The sequence below is a fragment of the Ranitomeya variabilis genome, chromosome 1, assembly GCF_051348905.1.
Source record: "Ranitomeya variabilis isolate aRanVar5 chromosome 1, aRanVar5.hap1, whole genome shotgun sequence".
Lineage (NCBI taxonomy): Eukaryota > Metazoa > Chordata > Amphibia > Anura > Dendrobatidae > Ranitomeya > Ranitomeya variabilis.
Window position 1 is genome coordinate 10729943 of NC_135232.1, and position 23791 is coordinate 10753733.

The 23791-nt window shown below is 43.0% G+C and overlaps 2 protein-coding genes across 9 annotated transcripts in view; one reads left to right on the top strand and one right to left on the bottom strand.

Moving 5' to 3' along the window:
• Nucleotides 1-23791, top strand: part of LOC143793498 (uncharacterized) — a 301418-nt gene that overhangs the window by 189296 nt on the left and 88331 nt on the right. The gene's annotated exons all lie outside the window — the stretch shown is intronic.
• The window catches only part of LOC143793546 (uncharacterized), a 38655-nt gene continuing 36737 nt past the window's right edge, over nucleotides 21874-23791 (bottom strand). Inside the window, exon 5 of the mRNA XM_077280612.1 lies at nucleotides 21874-23733. Coding sequence (XP_077136727.1) covers nucleotides 22250-23733 — 1484 coding nt within the window. The 3' untranslated portion in view covers nucleotides 21874-22249. The remainder of the gene's footprint in view (nucleotides 23734-23791) is intronic.

Sequence of the window (23791 nt, forward strand, 5' to 3'; positions counted from 1 at the left end):
TTATCACTGATCATATTGTCGCCATGGGATTTTCTTTTGTAAATACTGATGAAAAAAAGTCATTTAGCATATTGGCTTTTTCCTCATCCTCATCCACCATTTCACCCAGACTATTTTTAAGGGGGCCAACACTATCATTTTTTAGTTTATGTAAATTTATGTAAATTTAGTTTATGTAAATTTTTTCTATTATGTAAATAGAAAAACACAATAAAAATACAGATATTTTGTATCACCGTGTCCATAATGACCTGCTCTATAAGGCTGCCGTCACACTAGCAGTATGTGGTCAGTATTTTACATCAGTATTTGTAGCCAAAACCAGGAGTGGAACAAATAGAGGAAAAGTATAATAGAAACATCTGCACCACTTCTGCATTTATCACCCACTCCTGGTTTTGGCTTACAAATACTGATGTAAAATGCTGACCAAATACTGATAGTGTGACGGCAGCCTAAATCTGTGCTAGTAGTTAACCCCTTCATTGAACACTGTAAAAAAAGGCAAAAAACAATGCTTTATCATCATACCACTGAACAAAAAGTGCAATAAAACACGAACAAAAAGATGTTTGTAAATAAAAATGGCACATCTGAAAACATCATCTTGTCCCGCAAAAAACAAGCCGCCATACAGCTCCATCTGCAGAAAAATAAAAAAGTTATATCTCTCAGAATAAAGGAATGCAAAAATAATTTCTTTCTATAAAATAGTTTTTATTTTGTAAAAGCGCCAAAATATTAAAAAATTATATTAATGTGCTATCGCTGTAATCATACTGACCCGAAGAATAAAGCTGCCTTATCAATATTACCACACACAGAACGGTATATATAAAAAAAAAAAGCAACTCCTGAATTGCTGGTTTTTGTTCATTTGCTGTAGATGCACCGACCCAAAGAATAAAGTCGCCTAATCACTTATACCGCACGAAGAACGGAATAAAAAATAAATAAAACCAATTCTTCACATGCTCTTGATTTTTTTTATTCTGCCTCTCAAAGATTGCAGTAAGACTCGGCTCACATTTATGCTGCACTCTGCGCTGAACGCAAACACCAGGGTTTCCGTGTAAATCTCTGAAATACGTGATTCAGACAGAACCTCCATTGGAAGATTCTCTATAATGATGCAGATAGAGGCACTGTGGATGCCATAGGACCTGTGATCCAGCATAAAAGTGCAGTTTTGTGCACTTCTGAAAAAAAGGAAACCTTGGAACAGAGGCCAGATGGACTTCAGAGTAACTCTGCTGCCTCATTATAGTGAATGGATCCATTGGGGGTTTCATCTGTCACATCACTCAGAGATTTAGATAGAAACCGCAAATTAAGTGCTCAGCGTAGAGCGCAGGATAAATGTGATCCCAAACGTTATGTAAAATGTTCCCAATAAAAGCTTCAACTCAATCCACAAAAAAGCAAGTCCCCACTCAGGTCCGTCATCTGTTAACGGAAATATAGGGGGCTTCCACGTTACTGGTAGCACAAAGGCTCTGGAAAAGTGAAATGGCTCCTCACCCCCTGAAAGAAATTCCCAAAATTCTGCACTCCCAAATACCCATCCCCCTTCTGAGCCCCAGTGTGCTTAAACCACATTTAGCTCCCACATGCTTGGCATTTCTGTAGTGATGAGAGCCTGCCTAACTTACGGGTGCGTGTCTCCAGAAGCATGAGCTGGGCATAATATACTGGTCACTACAGTGTACTGGCAGGCAAGGTACTAAATAAGGAACATGCCTCTGACTGGGGAGCCTATATGGCTAAAACTAGAGTAAAACACTGTTCAGTGCCCAATTCCCCCCCTTTCCACCACTCCCCAGGAAAAGCACTAATTAGGATGCCCAGCTGACTAATGGCATTAAAGGGTCGGGGCATCCAGCCACACGTACATGGATTATATTCAGGTGCCCAGGGTCAGTGACTTTCTCTCTCCCCCCCCCCCCCCCCACAGCTGACCCCTGGAAGCTTTTGTATTTCCCTGGAATCACCCTGGAACCCCCTGCAGCTACATCAGATAACCTGATGGAGGCCCTGCAGCTGAGAGCAGCACAGGAAGGTGAGCACTGGCTTCAAGCCCTTATTACTGTCCTAAGCGCTCACCTCACTGTGCCCTCTCCTGACCCTCTGTCTGTACCCTCGGTCGTGCCTCTGGTGTCGCTCACCTCCCATGGGGCACCATCCACTTGTTAAATATGCTTATTTCACACATTTATTTAATCAGGACCAGATGCGTTACTCTTAAAGAAAAATGTCTTGATATTTTCATTAAAAATGTAGTGGTTTATTGGATTGTCCACAGAAAAACCACATTGCAGCAAAACATAAAATAGGTGAAATAGTTACGAACAGATTGTCCATTTGCCAATATCAGTGTTTGTTCCTCATCTTTCCTGAGATGGTAAAAAGTGTCTGTTTGTCTTCAGTAGAAGTCATCTTGGCTACCAGTTGTTCATTCCTTCTGTGAGTTGTCTGAAGTCCATGGAGAATGATGGAGAAGGCAGGAGGTGACAGCCCCCACGTGACTGCCCTCCACCTCCTAAGAGACGTGATTTTATATATGTCCCACAGAGCACATGTTCTCTCTATATGGTGTTGACTTTACTCTGAGCTAAGTATACAGAAATAACTCATGTAATGTCAACGAGAGGCAATGTGCTCAGTACAGAATTGAGCATAAGTGTATGTGCACACGTTGCAGATTTCCTGCAGATCTGCAGCTTTTTTTTCCACGCAGAAACGCTGCAGGCCTGCAAGTGATTTACAGTACAATATAAATCAATGGCAAAAAAAAATGCTGTGCTGATGCAGCAGATTCAAAAAAGGACCATATTACTTCTTTTGTGCAGATCTGCTGCTTTTCTGCACCCATTCCATAATAGAAATCTGCAGGGGTAAAAAAAAGGAAGAAATCTGCACAAAAATCTGCATCGTGTGCACATACCAAAAAAAGGTGCAGATTCTGACCTGCCTTTTCTGCCAAGAAATTCAGAATCTGCACAGAAAATTTCACAGTCAAATCTGCAACGTGTGAACATACCCTAAGAATAATTAAATGAATAATTAATATTTAACACCACTCCTGCCCCTCCTGACCTCTCCCTCTAACATGCTGCCCAGTCCCCACTAGCCTCTCCCCCGATTAAGTCCTACGCCCCAGCACCACCTCCCCCCGTGATCCCCTTCAGTGCTCTGCCGTGCACCCAAACTGTAGATTTCCCCCACATATGGAGCATCAGCATGCTCAGGAGAAATTGCACAACAAAATGTATGGTCCATTTTCAGTTACCCTTGCGAAAGTAAAAAAAAAAATAGGTCTAAAGGAAAATTTTTATGAAAGAAAAGTAAATGTTTATTTTTTCCTTCCACATTCTAAAAATTCCTGTGAAGCACCTGAAGGGTTAATAAACTTCTTGAGTGTGGTTTTGAGCACCTTGAGGGGTGAAGTTTTTAGAATGGTGTCATTTTTGGTTATTTTGTGTCATATAGGCCCCTCAAAGTCACTTCAAGTGTGAGGTGGTCTCTAAAAAATGGTTTTGCAAATTTGTGGGCTATCAGCGTACTCAGGACAAATTGGACAACTTTCGTGGTCCAATTTCTCCTGTTACCCTTGGGAAAATAAAAAATTGGGGACTAAACGATCATGTTTGTGGAAAAAATATGATTTTTTATTTTCACGCCTGGGCGGTATAAACTTCTGTGAAGCCCTTGGGGGTTCAAAGTGCTCATCACACATCTAAATAAGTTCCTAAGGGGGTCTAGTTTCCAAAATGGGGTCACTGTTGGGGGCGGTTTCCACTGTTTAGGCACATCAGTGGCTCGTCCAACGCGACATGGCGTCCGATTGCAATTCTAGCCAATTTTAGGTTGAAAAAAATCAAACGGCGCTCCTTCCCTTCCGAGCCCTGCCGTGCGCCCAAACAGTGGTTCCCCCCACATGTGGGGTATCAGCATACTCAGGACAAATTGGACAACAACTTCTAGGGTCCAATTTCTCCTGTTACCCTTGGGAAAATAAAAAAATTGTTGCTAAAAGATAATTTTTGTGACTAAAAAGTTAAATGTTAATTTTTTCCTTCCAAGTTGCTTCTGCTCCTGTGAAACACCTGAAGGGTTAAAAAACTTCATGAATGCGGTTTTGATCAGCTTGAGGGGTGCAGTTTTTAGAATGGTGTCACTTTTGGGTATTTTCTGCCATACAGACCTCTAAATGTGAAGTGGCCCCTAAAAAAAATGGTTTTGTAAATTTTGTTGTAAAAATGAGAGATCGCTGGTCAACTTTTAACTCTTATAACTCCCTAACAAAAAAATAAATAAATTGTTTCCAAAATTGTGCTGATGTAAAGTAGACATGTGGTAAATGTTACTTATTAACTATGTTGTGCGATATGACTGTGCGAAATCTCTGATTTAAGGGCATGAAAATTAAAAGTTTGAAAATTGCAAAATGTTCAAAATTTTCGCCAAATTTCCATTTATTTAACAAATAAACGCAAGTCATATCAAATAAATGTTACCGCTATCATAAAGTACAATATGTCACGAGAAAACATTCTCAGAATCACGGGGATCTGTTGAATCGTTCCAGAGTTATTACCTCATAAAGTGAATCATGCCCTGGTTGTGTTGGGCCTTAAAGCCACTTAACCCCCTACTAGGGCGTGTCATTGGTGTCTGAATGAGTTCTTAATCAAAGAGCCCAATAGATTACAAAGACTCTTTTGGACCATCTCACTGAATTCTTTCATCTTAATGAGGGTTCAGTTTGCTCACTCTCGGTTCTGTGGGAGGCTCACAAGGCAGTGATTGTATAAAGGAGGGTTCTAGATTGAAAAAGAATGCTAAAATCAGAATATAATGGTCTAGTCTCTCGCCTTAAAATACTAGAACGTAAATTGGCAGATTCGTCTTCTTTGGGGACATTGAGGAAGGTTGTGGCGATTAGGAACAGGTTAAAGGACATTTCTATATGTAAAGTTGATAAACGACTCCTATATACGAAACAAAAATACTACGAAGGGGGCAATACGGCCGTTTCATTACTGGCTATGGAACTTAGGGAGAGAGTGTCTACCTCGAATCCCCAGGCTATAAGAGATGACGGCACAATCCACTATAACCCCGAAATTTCAAAATTGTTCCATGATTTCTATCGTAAATTGTATAACCTCAAGGATACCCTTCCTTTGGATGTGGATACTAGAAATACCTTGTTGCAGAACTTTGTTTAAATCTTCCAGTGCTCCCTCCAGAAACATTATTACTGGTACAATGATGGGTACGCCGGTCGCTTGTGTTTTTGCAAATTTGTTTCTTGCGAGCTTCGAAAATGATTATATCTATAGTGTCAATAACCCATACATCAAGTATATCAGTGTGAATCAACGATACGTGGACGATATAGTTGTTGTATGGGCCGGTTCTGAATCAGACTTCAATCAATTCATCGCCTATTTGAATAACTATAATTCTGTAAACATGAACTTTTAAGAAACCAACGGCTTGTAATTTGCTCCTACGTTATAGAAGTGCACATCCCAGCCATACAGAAAGAGGTGTACCTTTTAGCCAATACCTTAGACTAAGACGAATTAACAGTAGTGATGCAGGTTTTGAATCACAAGCAAAAGAACTCACTAAAAACTTTAGAGAGAGGGGTTACCCTTTAGCTTTACTAAAGGGAGCATACAATAAGGCAAAAGAAAAATCACAACTAGAATTAATCAATCCAGAAAAAAATGATAGTAGTAAAAAGTATGAGTCTGATAAAAAATGCAATTAGGAAAAACTGGGACTTGCTAGAAAGCCATAAAGATCTTAGAAAAATAGCTCAAAGTAAACCATTAGTCACAAATAGAAAAAAACAAAAATATTGGTGACATATTACTAAAAAAAAAAAAAAAAAAAAAAAAAGGTGAATATCAGATATATCCTCTAGGCTTAAATGATACATTAGATCTGTCTGATATTTTTGTGACATGGTTTGTTATGTACACGTGATGTTTAACCCCTTAACCCCAGGAGCTATTTTCAGTTTTGCGTTTCGTTTTTCGCTCCCCTCCTCCCCAGAGCCATAACTTTTTTATTTTTCCGTCAACATGGCCATGTAAGGGCTTATTTTTTGTGGGACGAGTTGTACTTTTGAACAACTCCATTGGTTTTACCATGTCGTGTACTCGAAAATGGGAAACAAATTCCAAGTGCGGTGAAATTGCAAAAAAAAGTGCAATCTCACACTTGCTTTTTTGTTTGGCTTTTTTGCTAGGTTCACTAAATGCTAAAACTTGAGCTGCCATTATGATTCTCCAGGTCATTACGAGTTAATAGACACCAAACATGTCTAGGTTATTTTTTATCTAAGTGGTGAAAACAAATTCCAAACTTTGCAAAAAAAATTGCGCAATTCTCAGAGACCCGTAGTGTCTCCATTTTTCGGGATCTTGAGTCGGGTGAGGGCTTATTTTTGAGAACTGAGCATCCCTGTGCTTTCTTTTCTAAAAAAATTTCAGAGACTGAGCTCAACTATGATGTTGGGAACCGAGAGCTGCTGGCTATTAAACTTGCGTTTGAGCATTGGTGACATTTTTTGGAGGGGGCTAGACTTCCAATACAGGTTTTTACAGATCATAAGAATCTGATAGATCTGGATGCTGCTAAACGTTTGAATGCCCGTGAAGCTAGGTGGGCACTGTTTTTTGCTCGCTTCAATTTCTCTGTAACTTATATCCCTGGGACAAAGAATGTCAAAGCGGATGCTTTGTCTCGTAGTTTCTCTCCAGCTGTTAATACTGAGGAGGAATGTATTTTGCAGAGAGGTGTGGTGGTGGAAGCATTGGGTTCTGAGTTGGAGAATAGCATCTTAGAAGCCCAGAATGCTGCACCAACAAACACTCCGTATGGTAAATTATTTGTGCCTAAAGCCTTGAGGAGAGCTTTGTTTGCTGAATGTCATGAGTCTCGTTTGGCAGGTCATCCAGGGATTTCGGAAACTAGAAAGTCGATCGATCGAATTTTCTGGTGGCCAGGGTGGCAAAGAAAAATAATAAAATGGGTGCGTCAGTGTACCGTGTGCGCTAGGTCTAAGGCCTCACATGCTCCGGCTGCAAGGTTGCTTTGCCCTTTGGAGGATCCTAGTTCACCATGGACACATCTTGCTATGGATTTTATCACCGATCTGCCGGTCTCTGGGGGGTTTTCTGTCATCTGGGTTGTTGTGGACTGGTTCAGTAAGATGTGTGATCTGGTCCCGTTCAATAAATTACCCTGCTCCAAGACTTTAGCTAAGTCATTTGTGAAAGAGATTGTCAGGCTCCATCATGTTCCCACTGACATTATTTCCCATAGGGGACCACAATTTGTGGCTCAATTTTGGAGTGCTTTTTTGCAACAGATTAAAGGTTCATTTGTCATTTTCGTCAGGTCATCATCCATAGTCCACTGGACAGATCGAAAGGAAGAACCAGGACGTCAAGCAGTTTTTGAGATGCTTTGTAGCTGACAATCAGGAGGAGATGTGGTCGGAATATCTACCACTAGCTGAGTTTGCTCTTAATAATCATACGTCTTCCTCGGCCGGGTGTTCTCCTTTTTTTTGCTGTACAGGGAGACATCCATCTTTCGGTCCATTTTCTAAAGATTGGGGTGGTGGTGCCTGAGGAGGGGAGTTTTTCTGGAAATTTGGAAAGGGTTTGGACCAGTGTACACCATAATCTGGAAGAGGTGAATAGGAGGTCAAAGAAATATTTTGACAAGAAAAGAAGCGAGGCGTTGTTTGCAGTTGGGGACATGGTCTGGTTGTCCCCTAGGAAACGTTTGCGTTTGAAGATCCCTTCTAAAAAACTGGGGCCTAAGTTTATAGAACCATTCAAAGTGGTTCAGGTTGTCAACTTGGCAGCAGTGAGATTGGACATCCCCTCGCCCTGGAGAATTAATTCAGTTTTTCATGTATCTTTACTGAAAAGAGTTGACATGCCAGATAAGGAGACGATGCCGATTGTTCCTCCAATTGATGAGGACGGCGAGTTTGAGATTTCACGCATTCTTGATTCCAGGTGGCACAGAGGAAGGTTGCAGTATCTCGTATCCTGGAAGGGTTTCAGTCCCGAGGATAATTCCTGGGTGAAAGCTGAGGACGTCTCAGCCTCAAGGCTGATTAAGGCTTTTCACAGATTTCCAAATAAGGCTCAGCCAAGAGGATCCGGAGGATCCTCATAATAAGGGAGGTACTGTTAGAATCTATTTCATTTTGACCTTCCGTGTTGTGTATCCGCTTTTTGGGCTCCCCTGGTGGTTGCTGGTGGTACTGGTGACTTGTTTGCACTTTGCTGCTTCTGTTCACCTGCCTCCATCAGTGTTTGGGAGTTTCCTATTTAGCCTTGCTCTCCAGTCTTTTCCTTGCCGGTCATCATTGTAACCAGAGCCTTCGGTTGCATGTTCCTGCTACTAGTCTGCTGATCAGCTAAGTGGACTTTGTCCTTTTGTTTTGTACCTTTTGTCCAGTTTGCAGTTTTGTTATTCTCTGTAGCTGGAAGCTCTTGCGGGCTGAAACTGCCACTCCTGTGTCATGAGTTGACACAGGAGTCTTAAAGTAATTTCAGGATGGTTTTTGAAAGGGTTTTCAGTTGACCGTGAAGTCCTCTTTTGTATCCTTCTGCTATCTAGTAAGTGGACCTCTCTTTGCTAAATCTACTTTCATACTGTGTATGTCTTTTCCTCTTAATTCACCGTTATTACATGTGGGGGGCTGCTATCATCTTTTGGGGTATTTCCCTAGAGGTAAGCCAGGTCTGTTTCTTCCTCTACCAGGCGTAGTTAGTCCTCCGGCTGGCGCGTGGCATATAGGAAGCCGTAGGTATGCTCCCTAGCTACTGTTAGTTGTGTGGTAGATTTAGCTCACGGTCAACTCGAGTTTCCATCACCCGAGAGCTCGTTCGTTACTTATATGTTTCTTACGTTCCCTTGCCATTGGGAACCATGACTGTATGACCGGCCAGTGTTAAACTTATTGGCAGAAGAAAGGAGAGAAAAAAGAAGTCTGTAGATTTTTTTTTTTTTTTTCCTATGTTTGCTCCATAGTTGGATCAGTTGTATTTCAGCTCTAATTACAGCCTTTGCCTTTCTCTCCTTCTAATCCTTGAATGGCTCTGAGCTCACCTGTTTAAAGATGGATCCTCAGAGTTTGGCTGCAGGTTTAAATAATCTTGCTACGAAGGTTCAAAATTTACAAGATTTTGTTATGCATACTCCTATTTCTGAACCTAAAATTCCTACACCAGAGGTGTTTTCCGGAGATAGATCTCGGTTTTTGAATTTCAAATATAATTGTAAATTATTCCTTTCTCTCAGACCTCACTCCTCAGGAGATCCTGTCCAGCAGGTTAAGATTGTAATCTCTTTGCTGCGAGGTGACCCTCAAAATTGGGCATTTTCATTGGCACCAGGGGATCCTGCGTTGCTCAATGTGGATGCGTTTTTCCTGGCTTTAGGGTTGCTTTATGAGGAACCTAATTTGGAGATTCAAGCTGAAAAAGCTTTGATAGCCCTATCTCAAGGGCAAGATGAAGCGGAGATATACTGCCAAAAATTTCGTAGGTGGTCTGTGCTTACTCAGTGGAATGAGTGCGCCTTAGCGGCAAATTTCAGAGAGGGCCTTTCTGATGCCGTTAAAGATGTTATGGTCGGGTTCCCTGCGCCTACAGGTCTGAATGAGTCCATGACAATGGCAATTCAGATTGATCGGCGTTTGCGGGAGCGCAAACCCGTGCACCATTTGGCGGTATCTTCTGAAGAGACGCCAGAGAAAATGCAATGTGACAGAGTTATGTCCAGAAGCGAGCGGCAGAATTATAGGCGTAAAAATGGGTTATGCTTCTATTGTGGTGATTCTGCTCATGTTATATCAGCATGCTCTAAGCGTACTAGGAAGGTTGACAAGTCCATTTCAATTGGCACTTTACAGTCCAAATTTATTTTGTCTGTAACCTTGATTTGTTCATTATCAGTTATTACCGTGGATGCCTATGTGGACTCTGGCGCCGCTCTGAGTCTTATGGACTGGTCCTTTGCCAGGCGCTGTGGGTTTGATTTAGAGCCTCTGGAAGTCCCTATACCTCTGAAGGGTATTGATTCTACACCTTTGGCTTGTAATAAACCACAGTTCTGGACGCAAGTGACTATGCGTATGACTCCAGACCATCAGGAGGTGATTCGCTTCCTTGTGTTGTACAATTTACATGATGTTTTGGTGCTTGGATTACCATGGTTACAGTCTCATAACCCAGTCCTTGACTGGAAGACTATGTCTGTGTTAAGCTGGGGATGTCGGGGGGCTCATGGGGACACTCCTATGGTGTCCATTTCGTCATCTATTCCATCTGAGATTCCGGCATTTTTGTCTGATTATCGTGATATTTTTGAAGAGCCTAAGATTGGTTCACTCCCTCCTCACAGGGATTGTGATTGCGCCATAGATCTGATTCCTGGCAGTAAATTTCCAAAGGGTCGTTTGTTTAACCTATCTGTACCTGAACATGCTGCTATGCGCGAGTATATTAAGGAGTCCCTGGAAAAGGGACACATTCGTCCTTCTTCATCTCCTTTAGGAGCTGGTTTTTTCTTTGTCTCTAAAAAGGATGGCTCTCTGAGGCCTTGTATTGATTATCGTCTCCTGAATAAAATTACAGTCAAATATCAGTATCCGTTGCCTTTGCTGACTGATTTGTTTGCTCGCATAAGGGGGGCTAAGTGGTTCTCTAAGATTGATCTTCGTGGGGCGTATAATTTGGTGCGAATTAAGAAGGGGGATGAGTGGAAGACCGCATTTAATACGCCTGAGGGCCATTTTGAGTATTTGGTAATGCCTTTCGGCCTTTCTAATGCACCTTCTGTTTTTCAGTCCTTAATGCATGATATTTTCCGTGAATATTTGGATAAATTTATGATTGTGTACTTGGATGATATTTTGATTTTTTCTGATGACTGGGAGTCTCATGTTCAGCAGGTCAGGAGGGTTTTTCAGGTTTTGCGGGAGAATTCTTTGTGTGTAAAGGGTTCAAAGTGTGTTTTTGGGGTTCAAAAAATTTCATTTTTGGGGTATATTTTTTCCCCTTCTTCTATTGAGATGGACCCTGTCAAGGTTCGGGCTATTTACGACTGGACGCAGCCTACTTCTCTGAAGAGTCTCCAGAAATTCTTGGGCTTTGCTAATTTTTATCGTCGATTTATAGCTGGTTTTTCTGGCGTTGCTAAACCTCTGACGGATTTGACTAAAAAGGGTGCTGATGTTGCCAATTGGTCCCCTGCTGCCGTGGAGGCCTTTCGGGAGCTTAAGCGCCGCTTTTTGTCTGCCCCTGTGTTGCGCCAGCCTGATGTTTCTCTTCCCTTTCAGGTTGAGGTCGATGCTTCCGAGATCGGAGCGGGGGCGGTTTTGTCGCAGAAAAGTTCCGACTGCTCAGTGATGAGACCTTCTGCGTTCTTTTCGCGAAAATTTCCGGCCGCCGAGCGAAACTATGATGTTGGTAATCGGGAGCTTTTGGCCATGAAGTGGGCATTTGAGGAGTGGCGTCATTGGCTTGAGGGTGCTAGACATCAGGTGGTAGTTTTGACTGATCACAAGAATTTAATTTATTTGGAGTCTGCCAGGCGCCTGAATCCTAGACAGGCACGTTGGTCGTTGTTCTTTTCCCGGTTTAATTTTGTGGTCTCGTACTTACCGGGTTCTAGGAATGTGAAAGCAGATGCTCTTTCTAGGAGTTTTGAGCCTGACTCTCCTGGGAATTCTGAACCTGCTGGTGTCCTTAAGGATGGAGTGGTTTTGTCTGCTGTCTCTCCAGATTTGCGACGTGCTTTGCAAGAATTTCAGGCGGATAGACCTGATCGTTGTCCGTCTGGTAGACTGTTTGTTCCTGACAAGTGGACCACTAGAGTCATCTCAGAAGTTCATTCTTCTACTCTGGCAGGTCATCCGGGAATTTTTGGCACCAGAGATTTGGTGGCTAGATCCTTCTGGTGGCCTTCCCTGTCTCGAGATGTGCGTGTTTTTGTGCAGTCTTGCGATGTGTGTGCTCGGGCCAAGCCTTGTTGTTCTAGGGCTAGTGGGTTGTTGTTGCCCTTGCCTATTCCGAAGAGGCCTTGGACGCACATCTCTATGGACTTTATCTCGGATCTCCCTGTTCCTCAGAAGATGTCTGTCATCTGGGTGGTGTGTGACCGTTTTTCTAAAATGGTTCATTTGGTGCCATTGCCTAAGTTGCCTTCCTCATCTGAGTTGGTCCCTCTGTTTTTTCAAAATGTGGTTCGCTTGCATGGTATTCCGGAAAACATCGTTTCTGACAGGGGTACCCAGTTCGTGTCTAGATTTTGGCGGGCAGTCTGTGCCAGGTTGGGCATTGATTTGTCCTTTTCGTCTGCATTCCATCCTCAGACCAATGGCCAGACGGAGCGAACTAATCAAACTTTGGAGACTTATTTGAGGTGTTTTGTGTCTGCGGATCAGGATGATTGGGTTGCCTTTCTGCCGTTGGCGGAGTTTGCTCTTAATAATCGGGCTAGTTCTGCCACTTTGGTTTCTCCTTTCTTTTGCAGTTCAGGGTTTCATCCGCGTTTTTCATCTGGTCAGGTTGAATCTTCGGATTGTCCTGGAGTGGATGCGGTGGTGGATCGGTTGCATCGGATTTGGGGACAAGTGGTGGATAATTTGGAATTGTCCCAGGAGAGGACTCAGCAGTTTGCTAACCGTCGTCGTCGTGTTGGTCCCCACCTTCGCGTTGGGGACTTGGTGTGGTTGTCTTCCCGTTTTGTCCCTATGAGGGTTTCTTCTCCCAAATTTAAGCCTCGGTTCATCGGTCCTTATAGGATTTTGGAGATTCTTAACCCTGTTTCCTTTCGTTTGGACCTCCCGGCATCTTTCGCTATCCATAATGTGTTCCATCGGTCGTTGTTGCGGAGATATGAGGTACCGGTGGTTCCTTCTACTGAACCTCCTGCTCCTGTGCTGGTGGAGGGTGAATTGGAGTACGTTGTAGAGAAGATCTTGGACTCCCGTATTTCCAGACGGAGACTTCAATATCTGGTTAAATGGAAAGGCTATGGTCAGGAAGATAATTCTTGGGTAACTGCCTCTGATGTTCATGCCTCGGATTTGGTTCGTGCCTTTCATAGGGCTCATCCAGATCGCCCTGGCGGTTCTTGTGAGGGTTCGGTGCCCCCTCCTTAAGGGGAGGGTACTGTTGTGTATCCGCTTTTTGGGCTCCCCTGGTGGTTGCTGGTGGTACTGGTGACTTGTTTGCACTTTGCTGCTTCTGTTCACCTGCTTCCATCAGTGTTTGGGAGTTTCCTATTTAGCCTTGCTCTCCAGTCTTTTCCTTGCCGGTCATCATTGTAACCAGAGCCTTCGGTTGCATGTTCCTGCTACTAGTCTGCTGATCAGCTAAGTGGACTTTGTCCTTTTGTTTTGTACCTTTTGTCCAGTTTGCAGTTTTGTTATTCTCTGTAGCTGGAAGCTCTTGCGGGCTGAAACTGCCACTCCTGTGTCATGAGTTGACACAGGAGTCTTAAAGTAATTTCAGGATGGTTTTTGAAAGGGTTTTCAGTTGACCGTGAAGTCCTCTTTTGTATCCTTCTGCTATCTAGTAAGTGGACCTCTCTTTGCTAAATCTACTTTCATACTGTGTATGTCTTTTCCTCTTAATTCACCGTTATTACATGTGGGGGGCTGCTATCATCTTTTGGGGTATTTCCCTAGAGGTAAGCCAGGTCTGTTTCTTCCTCTACCAGGCGTAGTTAGTCCTCCGGCTGGCGCGTGGCATATAGGAAGCCGTAGGTATGCTCCCTGGCTACTGTTAGTTGTGTGGTAGATTTAGCTCACGGTCAACTCGAGTTTCCATCACCCGAGAGCTCGTTCGTTACTTATATGTTTCTTACGTTCCCTTGCCATTGGGAACCATGACACTTCCGCCATCTTGTTGTGGTTTTCAGGCTGCTGGTCTTTTTCCCCTGGTGCTGGGTTTGTCCTAGGTCAGGTGATTGTATCACCCTTTATTACCCAGCACCTGCCTCCCAGTCCTTGCTGGACAAGTGTTAATCCGCTAGTGTTCCTGCTTGGTGCTTTGTTAGCTTTCTGTGTATTGTATTGTGCAGTTCTGGGATCTCTATTTCTGCCAGTTTAGTTTTTGGTTTTCCATTAGTTTTGGCAGCTTCCTCTATTTTCCTACTAGAAGGTTACCTGTTTTTGTTCTCAGTCCCTATATCGTTCAGGGATATCCTTTCCCCTTACCTGTAGGTCTTCATTTGAGTTTAGCCTAGGAAACGTCGGTGGGTCTATTCACAAGGAATAGCTCACCCACTCCAATAGTAGGGTTTCAGCCTAGTCCTAGTTCAGGGTCAGCTTTTTCCCCTTCTACCCTAGTCCTGAGTTGCAGATCCGTAACAACTGACCCTAGGAATAAAACTGCCTTATCAATCTTACCACATGTGGAAAAGCATAAAAAATCTTGAATTTCTGTTTTTTGTTCATTCTACCTTCCAAAAATCGCAATAGAAAGCGATAAAAAAACATTGTGTAAAAAATGGTGCCAATCAAAACGTCAAATTGCCCCACAAAAAACAAGCGGTCACATGACTGTCGGCCAAAATATGGAAAAATACAATGAAAACTCACACACATTTCAGTGTTCGTATCCATACAAACATTTTTCTGATAAATACAAGAAAGGAAAGACATGTTCCTATCAACAGTATATTTGTTATATGACGTGTACATAGTTTATATCCTCGGACATGGCATGTTCTATTTGTCTTTTATTCATATACAGTATGTATTCAGTTTTATTTGCTTTTGGCTATAGCTCGAACCGCATCATGCGCCTAAATCCTGTAATACGATGTAAACGTACAGTATATGATTTTTTACCTCCTGAAGGAGTGGGTTACAATTCGAAACATGTAGAAAAATAAACGAAACCGTTATTTTTATAATACCTTGGGTGTTTGACGTTTCTTCACAAGCTGGGAGCGCGAATATGGACCACAAACTTTCCATGTTTTCTTTGCTCTTTTCGGGAGATCACCGATAGATCCGCCGCAGCAGTCGTACAACCCTGGATCATGTCAGCACATATCGATATGATTTCTGTTACTTATCAATCAGATAAGATCTTATCCTTGCGCTATTTTTTTTCTCCTCAGCTTTTATTTGCTGTATTTTCTTCAGTCACTTAGAATAGTTTGCAGATTTCACATACAGAGCCCCAAAGATAATTTGTGCTCCAAGAATCAAATAGCGCTCGTCCCTCACGAGTCTCGCCATATGTCTAATCAGTACTATACAACCACATATGGGGTATCTGCACATTCAGCAAAAATTGTGGGACAATTTTTGGTGCCATTTATATCCATTTCCCAGTCTGAAAATATAAAATCTGGGGCTAAAATACATTTTTTTCTTCTTTGCCCTATGGTAAAAAAAAAGTCTGTGACACACCCATGGTGTCAATATGATCACTGCACCCCTAGATGAATTCATTGAGAGGTGTAGGTTATAAAATGGGGACTGTTGTGAATTCCGTTCTTGGGCTCCCTCCGGTGGTTGTAAAAGGCACTTTTGTGAATTCTGCCCTCGGGCTCCCTACGGTGGTTTTGAGTGGAACTGCTGCTCCTTGGATTTAGCATTAGCAGCTGCTTCCACTGATCGTCTCTCCTGGCTCTGCTATTTAGCCTGGCTCTAGTCTTCAGCCAGTGCCAGCTGTCAATGTTTCTTGGTTGGATTCAGATCTCTCCTTGGATTTCTCTGATAGCCTGTCCATTTCAGCAAAGATAAGTCATTGCTTTTCTTTTGGTTGTCCACTTGCTGTGGACTTAATCGTTCAGCTCATGTTATGTTTTTTCTTGTCCAGCTTGTCAGTATGATATATTCAGCTTAGCTGGAAGCTCTGGGGAAGCAGATTTGCCCCTCCACACCGTGAGTCGGTGTGGAGATTTTTTGTAAACTCTGTGTGGATTTTTAGCTTTTTAATACTGACCGCACAGTATCCTTTTCTATCCTGTCTATCTAATTAGAATTGGCCTCCTTTGCTAAATCTTGTTTTCATTCTGTGTATGTCATTTCCCTCTCCACTCACAGTCAATATTTGTGGGGGGCTATCTTTCCTTTGGGGTTTTCTCTGAGGCAAGATAGCTTTCTGTTTCCATCTTTAGGGGTTTTTAGTTCTCAGGCTGTGACGGGGTGTCTAGGGAGTGACAGGAACATCCCACGGCTAATTCTAGTGTTGGTGTTAGGATTAGGAACTGCGGTCAGTACAGATACCACCTCCTCAGAGCTCGTCCCATGTTGCTCCTTAACCACCAGGTCATAATAGTACAGCTTGTAGGATAGCTGCGGAGACACCATCACGTGTTTCTCGACGCAAGCAGTGAATAGCCAGACCTTTCCCCGGGAGGGAACAACCACGGGAAGGGCAGCATCCAATAAAGGAAAACATCCAATACTGGAAAACCACCTATGCCAAGCATGGTATCCATCCACAGACAGCTGTATCGGGGTGTTTGCCCCTCATCAGTGTGGAGTAGGAATCTGGATCACTGCGTTGAGAAACACGTGATGGTGTCTCCGCGGTGTTGGATGTTTTGGTCTCCCCGAGGCCAATCATCTGTTCCTTCACAAAATAGTACAGCTGGCCCACAATGTGTTGAATGCATCTCAAAAGAGGGAAAAAAAAAAGTTCTGAGCCATTTTTTTTTTTTCTTTGCAGTCTGTTTTGTCTTTTTTCCCCCCTTAATCTCTGAGTGGTTCAGGATTCTGGCGCTGACATGGATGTTCAGGGTTTGTTCTCTCGTGTGGATCAACTCGCTGCAAGGGTACAGAGTATCCAAGATTATGTTGTTCAGACTCCGGTTTTAGAGCCTAGAATTCCTACTCCTGATTTGTTTTTTGGGGATAGATCCAAATTTTTGAACTTTAAAAATAACTGCAGATTGTTTTTTGCTTTGAGACCCCGTTCCTCTGGTGACCCCATTCAGCAGGTGAAGATTGTCATTTCTCTGCTGCGTGGAGACCCTCAGGACTGGGCATTCTCCCTCGAGTCAGGGGATCCTGCATTGCTCAATGTAGACGCATTTTTTCAAGAGCTCGGATTGCTGTATGACGAACCTAATTCTGTGGATCAGGCAGAAAAAATCTTGCTGGCTCTGTGTCAGGGTCTCAGGAAGCGGCAGAAGTATACTGTCAGAAATTTAGAAAGTGGTCTGTGCTCACAAAATGGAATGAGTATGCCCTGGCAGCAATTTTCTGAAAGGGTCTTTCTGAAGCCCTTAAAGATGTTATGGTGGGGTTCCCCACACCTGCTGGTTTGAACGAATCAATGTCTCTGGCCATTCAGATTGATCGGCGCCTGCGCGAGCGCAAGGTGGTGCACCATATGGCAGTGTCCTCTGAGCAGAGTCCTGAGCCTATGCAATGTGATAGGATTTTGACTAGAGCAGAGCAGCAGGAATTCAGACGTCAGAATGGGCTGTGTTTTTACTGTGTTGATTCTGCTCATGCTATTTCTGATTGCCCTAAGCGTACTAAGAGGGTCACTAGGTCTGTTACCATTAGTACTGTACAGCCTAAATTTCTCTTGTCTGTTACCCTGATTTGCTCATTATCGTCCTTTTCTGTTATGGCATTTGTGGATTCAGGCGTTGCCCTGAACTTAATGGACTTAGAGTTCGCCAGACGCTGTGGTTTTTCCTTGCAGCCTTTGCAGAGCCCTATTCCCTTAAGGGGGATTGATGCTACACCATTGGCCAAGAATAAACCTCAGTACTGGACACAGTTGACCATGTACATGGCTCCAGCACATCAGGAAGATTGTCGTTTTCTGGTGTTGCATAATTTGCATGATGTTGTTGTGCTGGGTTTTCCATGGTTACAGGTACATAATCCAGTGCTGGATTTGAAATCTATGTCTGTGACTAGTTGGGGTTGTCAAGGGATACATAGTGATGTTCCTTTGATGTCAATTTCCTCTTCCCCCTCTTCTGAAGTTCCTGAGTTTTTGTCGGATTTCCAGGATGTATTTGATGAGCCCAAGTCCAGCTCCCTTCCTCCTCATAGGGACTGCGATTGTGCTATTAACTTGATTCCTGGCTGTAAGTTCCCTAAGGGCCGACTTTTCAATTTGTCTGTGCCAGAGCATGCCGCCATGTGGAGTTAAGGAGTCTTTGGAGAAGGGGCATATTCACCCGTCTTCATCACCGTTGGGAGCGGGATTCTTTTTTGTTGCCAAGAAGGATGGCTCCTTGAGACCCTGTATAGATTATCGCCTTCTCAATAAGATCACGGTCAAATTCCAATACCCTTTACCTTTGCTTTCTGATTTGTTTGCTCGGATTAAGGGGGCTAGTTGGTTTACTAAGATTGACCTTCGAGGGGCGTATAATCTTGTTCGTATTAAACAGGGTGACGAATGGAAAACAGCATTTAATACGCCCGAAGGCCATTTTGAATACCTTGTGATTCCATTCGGGCTCTCTAATGCTCCATCTGTGTTTCAGTCCTTTATGCATGATATCTTCTGGAATTATCTTGATAAATTCATGATTGTATATTTGGATGATATTTTGTTTTTTTTCCGATGATTGGGAGTCTCATGTGAAACAGGTCAGGATGGTATTTCAGATCCTTCGTGCTAACGCTTTGTTTGTGAAGGGGTCTAAGTGCCTTTTTGGAGTTCAGAAGGTTTCTTTTTTGGGTTTCATTTTTTCTCCCTCGGCTATTGAAATGGATCTTGTTAAGGTCCAGGCCATTCATGATTGGATTCAACCCACATCTGTGAAGAGCCTTCAGAAATTTTTGGGCTTTGCTAATTTTTATCGCCGTTTCATTGCTAACTTTTCCAGTGTGGTTAAGCCCCTGACCGATTTGACGAAGAAAGGCGCTGATGTGATGAATTGGTCCTCTGCGGCTGTTGAGGCCTTTCAGGAGCTTAAACGTCGTTTTACTTCTGCCCCTGTCTTGCGTCAGCCGGATGTTTCTCTTCATTTCAGGTTGAGGTTGACGCTTCTGAGATTGGGGCAGGGGACGTTTTGTCTCAGAGAAGTTCTGATGGTTCTTTAATGAAACCGTGTGCCTTCTTCTCCAGAAAGTTTTCGCCTGCTGAGCGTAATTATGATGTCGGCAATCGGGAGTTGTTGGCTATGAAGTGGGCATTCGAGGAGTGGCGACATTGGCTTGAGGGAGCCAAGCATCGCGTTGTGGTCTTGACCGATCATAAGAATCTGATTTACCTTGAGTCTGCCAAGCGGTTGAATCCTAGACAAGCTCGATGGTCCCTGTTTTTCTCCCGTTTTGATTTTGTGGTCTCGTATCTTCCGGGATCTAAGAATGTGAAGGCTGATGCCCTTTCTAGGAGTTTTTGCCTGATTCTCCGGGAGTCCTTAAGCCGGTTGGTATTCTCAAGGAGGGGGTGATTCTTTCTGCCATCTCCCCTGATTTGCGGCGGGTGCTTCGGGAGTTTCAGGCTGATAAACCTGACCGCTGTCCAGTGGGGAAACTGTTTGTTCCTGATAGATGGACTAGTAAGGTAATTTCTGAGGTTCATTGTTCAGTGTTGGCTGGTCATCCTGGGATTTTTGGTACCAGAGTTTTGGTTGCTAGGTCCTTTTGGTGGCCTTCCTTGTCGCGGGATGTGCGTTCTTTTGTGCAGTCCTGTGGGACATATGCCCGGGCCAAGCCTTGCTGTTCCTGTGCTAGTGGGTTGCTTTTGCCTTTGCCGGTCCCTGAGAGGCCCTGGACGCATATTTCCATGGATTTTATTTTGGATCTTCCTGTTTCCTAGAAGATGTCTGTTATCTGGGTGGTTTGTGACCGGTTTTCTAAGATGGTCCATTTGGTACCTTTGCCTAAGTTGCCTTCCTCCTCTGATTTGGTTCCATTATTTTTTCAGCATGTGGTTCGTTTGCATGGCATTCCGGAGAATATTGTGTCTGACAGAGGTTCCCAGTTTGTTTCTAGGTTTTGGCGGTCCTTTTGTGCTAGAATGGGCATTGATTTGTCTTTTTCTTCAGCATTTCATCCTCAGACAAATGGCCAAACTGAGCGAACCAATCAGACCTTGGAAACCTATTTGAGATGCTTTGTGCCTGCTGATCAGGATGATTGAGTGGCCTTCTTGCCGTTGGCCGAGTTTGCCCTTAATAATCGGGCTAGTTCGGCTACCTTGGTTTCGCCTTTTTTTTGTAATTTTGGTTTTCATCCTCGTTTTTCTTCAGGGCAGGTTGAGCCTTCTGACTGTCCTGGTGTGGATTCTGTGGTGGACAGGTTACAGCAGATTTGGACTCATGTGGTGGACAATTTGACGTTGTCTCAGAAAAAGGCTCAACGTTTTGCTAACCGTCGTCGGTGTGTTGGTCCCCGGCTTCGTGTTGGGGATTTAGTCTGGTTATCTTCTCGTCATGTTCCTATCAAGGTTTCTTCCCCTAAGTTCAAGCCTCGCTTTATTGGTCCTTATAAGATTTCTGAAATTATCAATCCGGTATCTTTTCGTTTGGCCCTTCCAGCTTCTTTTTCCATCCATAATGTTTTCCATAGATCTTTGTTGCGGAGATATGTGGTGCCCGTGGTTCCCTCTGTTGATCCTCCTGCTCCGGTGTTGGTTGAGGGGGAGTTGGAATATGTGGTGAAGATTTTGGATTCTCGTTTTTCGAGGCGGAAGCTTCAGTTTCTGGTCAAGTGGAAGGGTTATGGCCAGGAGGATAATTCTTGGGTTGTTGCCTCCGATGTCCATGCTGCCGATTTGGTTCGTGCTTTTCACTTGGCTCATCCTGATCGGCCTGGGGGTTCTGGTGAGGGATCGGTGACCCCTCCTCAAGGGGGGGGTACTGTTGTGAATTCCGTTCTTGGGCTCCCTCCGGTGGTTGTAAATGGCACTTTTGTGAATTCTGCCCTTGGGCTCCCTCCGGTGGTTTTGAGTGGAACTGCTGCTCCTTGGATTTAGCATTAGCAGCTGCTTCCACTGATCGTCTCTCCTGGCTCTGCTATTTAGCCTGGCTCTAGTCTTCAGCCAGTGCCAGCTGTCAATGTTTCTTGGTTGGATTCAGATCTCTCCTTGGATTTCTCTGATAGCCTGTCCATTTCAGCAAAGATAAGTCATTGCTTTTCTTTTGGTTGTCCACTTGCTGTGGACTTAATCGTTCAGCTCATGTTATGTTTTTTCTTGTCCAGCTTGTCAGTATGATATATTCAGCTTAGCTGGAAGCTCTGGGGAAGCAGATTTGCCCCTCCACACCGTGAGTCGGTGTGGAGATTTTTTGTAAACTCTGTGTGGATTTTTAGCTTTTTAATACTGACCGCACAGTATTCTTTTCTATCCTGTTTATCTAGTTAGAATTGGCCTCCTTTGCTAAATCTTGTTTTCATTCTGTGTATGTCATTTCCCTCTCCACTCACAGTCAATATTTGTGGGGGGCTATCTTTCCTTTGGGGTTTTCTCTGAGGCAAGATAGCTTTCTGTTTCCATCTTTAGGGGTAGTTAGTTCTCAGGCTGTGACGAGGTGTCTAGGGAGTGACAGGAACATCCCACGGCTACTTCTAGTGTTGGTGTTAGGATTAGGAACTGCGGTCAGTACAGATACCACCTACTCAGAGCTCGTCCCATGTTGCTCCTTAACCACCAGGTCATAACAGGGGACACCTATGGGGGCTTCTGCTGTTCTGGCACCTCAGGGGCTCTCAAACCATTCCATCAAAATCTGAACTCCAATATGGAGCTCCTTCTCTTCTGAGCTTTGCACTGTGCCTCAAAAGTATGGGGTATTGGCGTACTCAAGAGAAATTGCACAACAAATTGTACGGTCCATTTTCTCCTATTACTCCTTCTGAAAATTAAAAACTTAGGGCCAAAGCAACATTTTAATGGAAGAAATTATAATTTTCCATTGAGTCAGCAAAATGTTATACAATTCTTTGAATCACCTAAGGGCTAAAAATGCTCACTACATCCCTAGATGAATTCCTCAAGGATATATGAGGTGCTCTGCAAATATATCATGGCATCCACTATCTATTCCAGCCAATTTAGTGCTTCAAAAGTCATATGGTACTCCTTCCCTTACGAGCCGTGTCGTGCACCCAAACAGTAGTTTTCTACCACATATGGAATGTAAGCATACTCAGGAGAAATTGCAGAAATTGGACATCAAATTGTATGGTCCATTTTCTGGGGCGAAAGCAACATTTTTGTGGGAAAAAAGTAAAATTCCAATATTTAACATTTTAAAGTGTCTTCTCGCTTGTGTGAATTTTCTTATGTCGAACAAGATGTGACTTATCTCCAAAACATTTCCCACATTCGGAACATAAATACGGCTTCTCGCCTGTGTGAATTCTGAGATGTTTAGCAAAATCTGTTTGTCGTGTGAAACATTTCCCGCATTCTGAACATAAAAACAGATTCTCTCTTGTATGAAGTCTCTGATGCTTAGTAAGATAAGATTTATCTGTAAAACTTTTCCCACATTCTATACATACATATGGCTTTTTATTGCCTGTGTGAGTTCTCTGATGTCTAACACTATCTGATTGATATGTAAAACATTTCCCACATTCTGAACATGAATACGGCTTCTCCCCTGTGTGACTTCTCTGATGTCTAGCAAGACTTGATTGATCTGAAAAACATTTCCTACATTCTAAACATGAGTATGGCTTCTCCCCTGTGTGACTTCTCAGATGTTTAACAAGACCTGATTTATGAGCAAAACATTTTCCACATTCTGAACATGAATATGGTTTTTCTCCTGAGTGAATTCTCTGATGCTGAGCATAAACCGATTGATGTGTAAAACATTTCCCACATTCTAAACATGAAAATGGCTTCTCTCCTGTGTGAATTCTCTGATGTGTAACAAGATATGATTTACCTGTAAAGCATTTCCCACATTCTGAACATGAATAAGGCTTGTCTCCTGTGTGAGTTGTCTGAGGTGTAACATGAACTGACTGATGAGTAAAACATTTCCCACATTCTGAACATGAGTAATTTTTTTCCCCCATGTGACTTTGCATATGTCTAAGAAGACTTGATTTATATGTAAAGGACTTCCCACATAGTGAACATGAAAAGGCTTTAACCCCCATTTGATGTCTCTCATGACCAAGACTTGATTTATCTGTAAAGCATTCCCCACATAATGCACTTGAAAATGGCCTCTCTCTTGTGTGCGTTCTTTGATGTTTAACAAAATGTGACTGCTGTCTAAAACATTGCCCACATTCTGAACATGAATATGGCTTTTCCCCTGTGTGAATTCTCTGGTGTCTAACAAGACCTGATTTATCTATAAAGGACTTCTTACATAGTGAACATGAAAATGGCTTTTCTCCTTTGTGAAGTCTTTCATGTATAACAAGACTTGATTTATCTGAAAAGCATTTCCCACATTCAGAACAAGAGTATGGCTTCTCCCCTGTGTGAATTCTTCTGTGTGCATGAAGGCTTGAGCTTCTTGTAAAGTGTTTTCCACATTGACCACATTTAAATCTTTTGCCCCCTTTTTCACAAGTATTTGCGGTAAGAATCTGAGATTGCTTATTAGAAGAATCCTCCCGCTTAGGGGGAATATGTGTTCGATCCACACTGTGAAGTCTTGAATTTACATTAAGGTTGATGAGTTGTTCTTCTGAGAGCTGCTTGTTGTCTTCTACTTTATTATTTAGAAATACAGAGGAGATTCTTTCTGAATTCATTATGTGATTTCCTGGTTAAAATGAAAATGGATTTTGTAAGTTTGAAGAATAGAAAAAAAAAATAAAGCA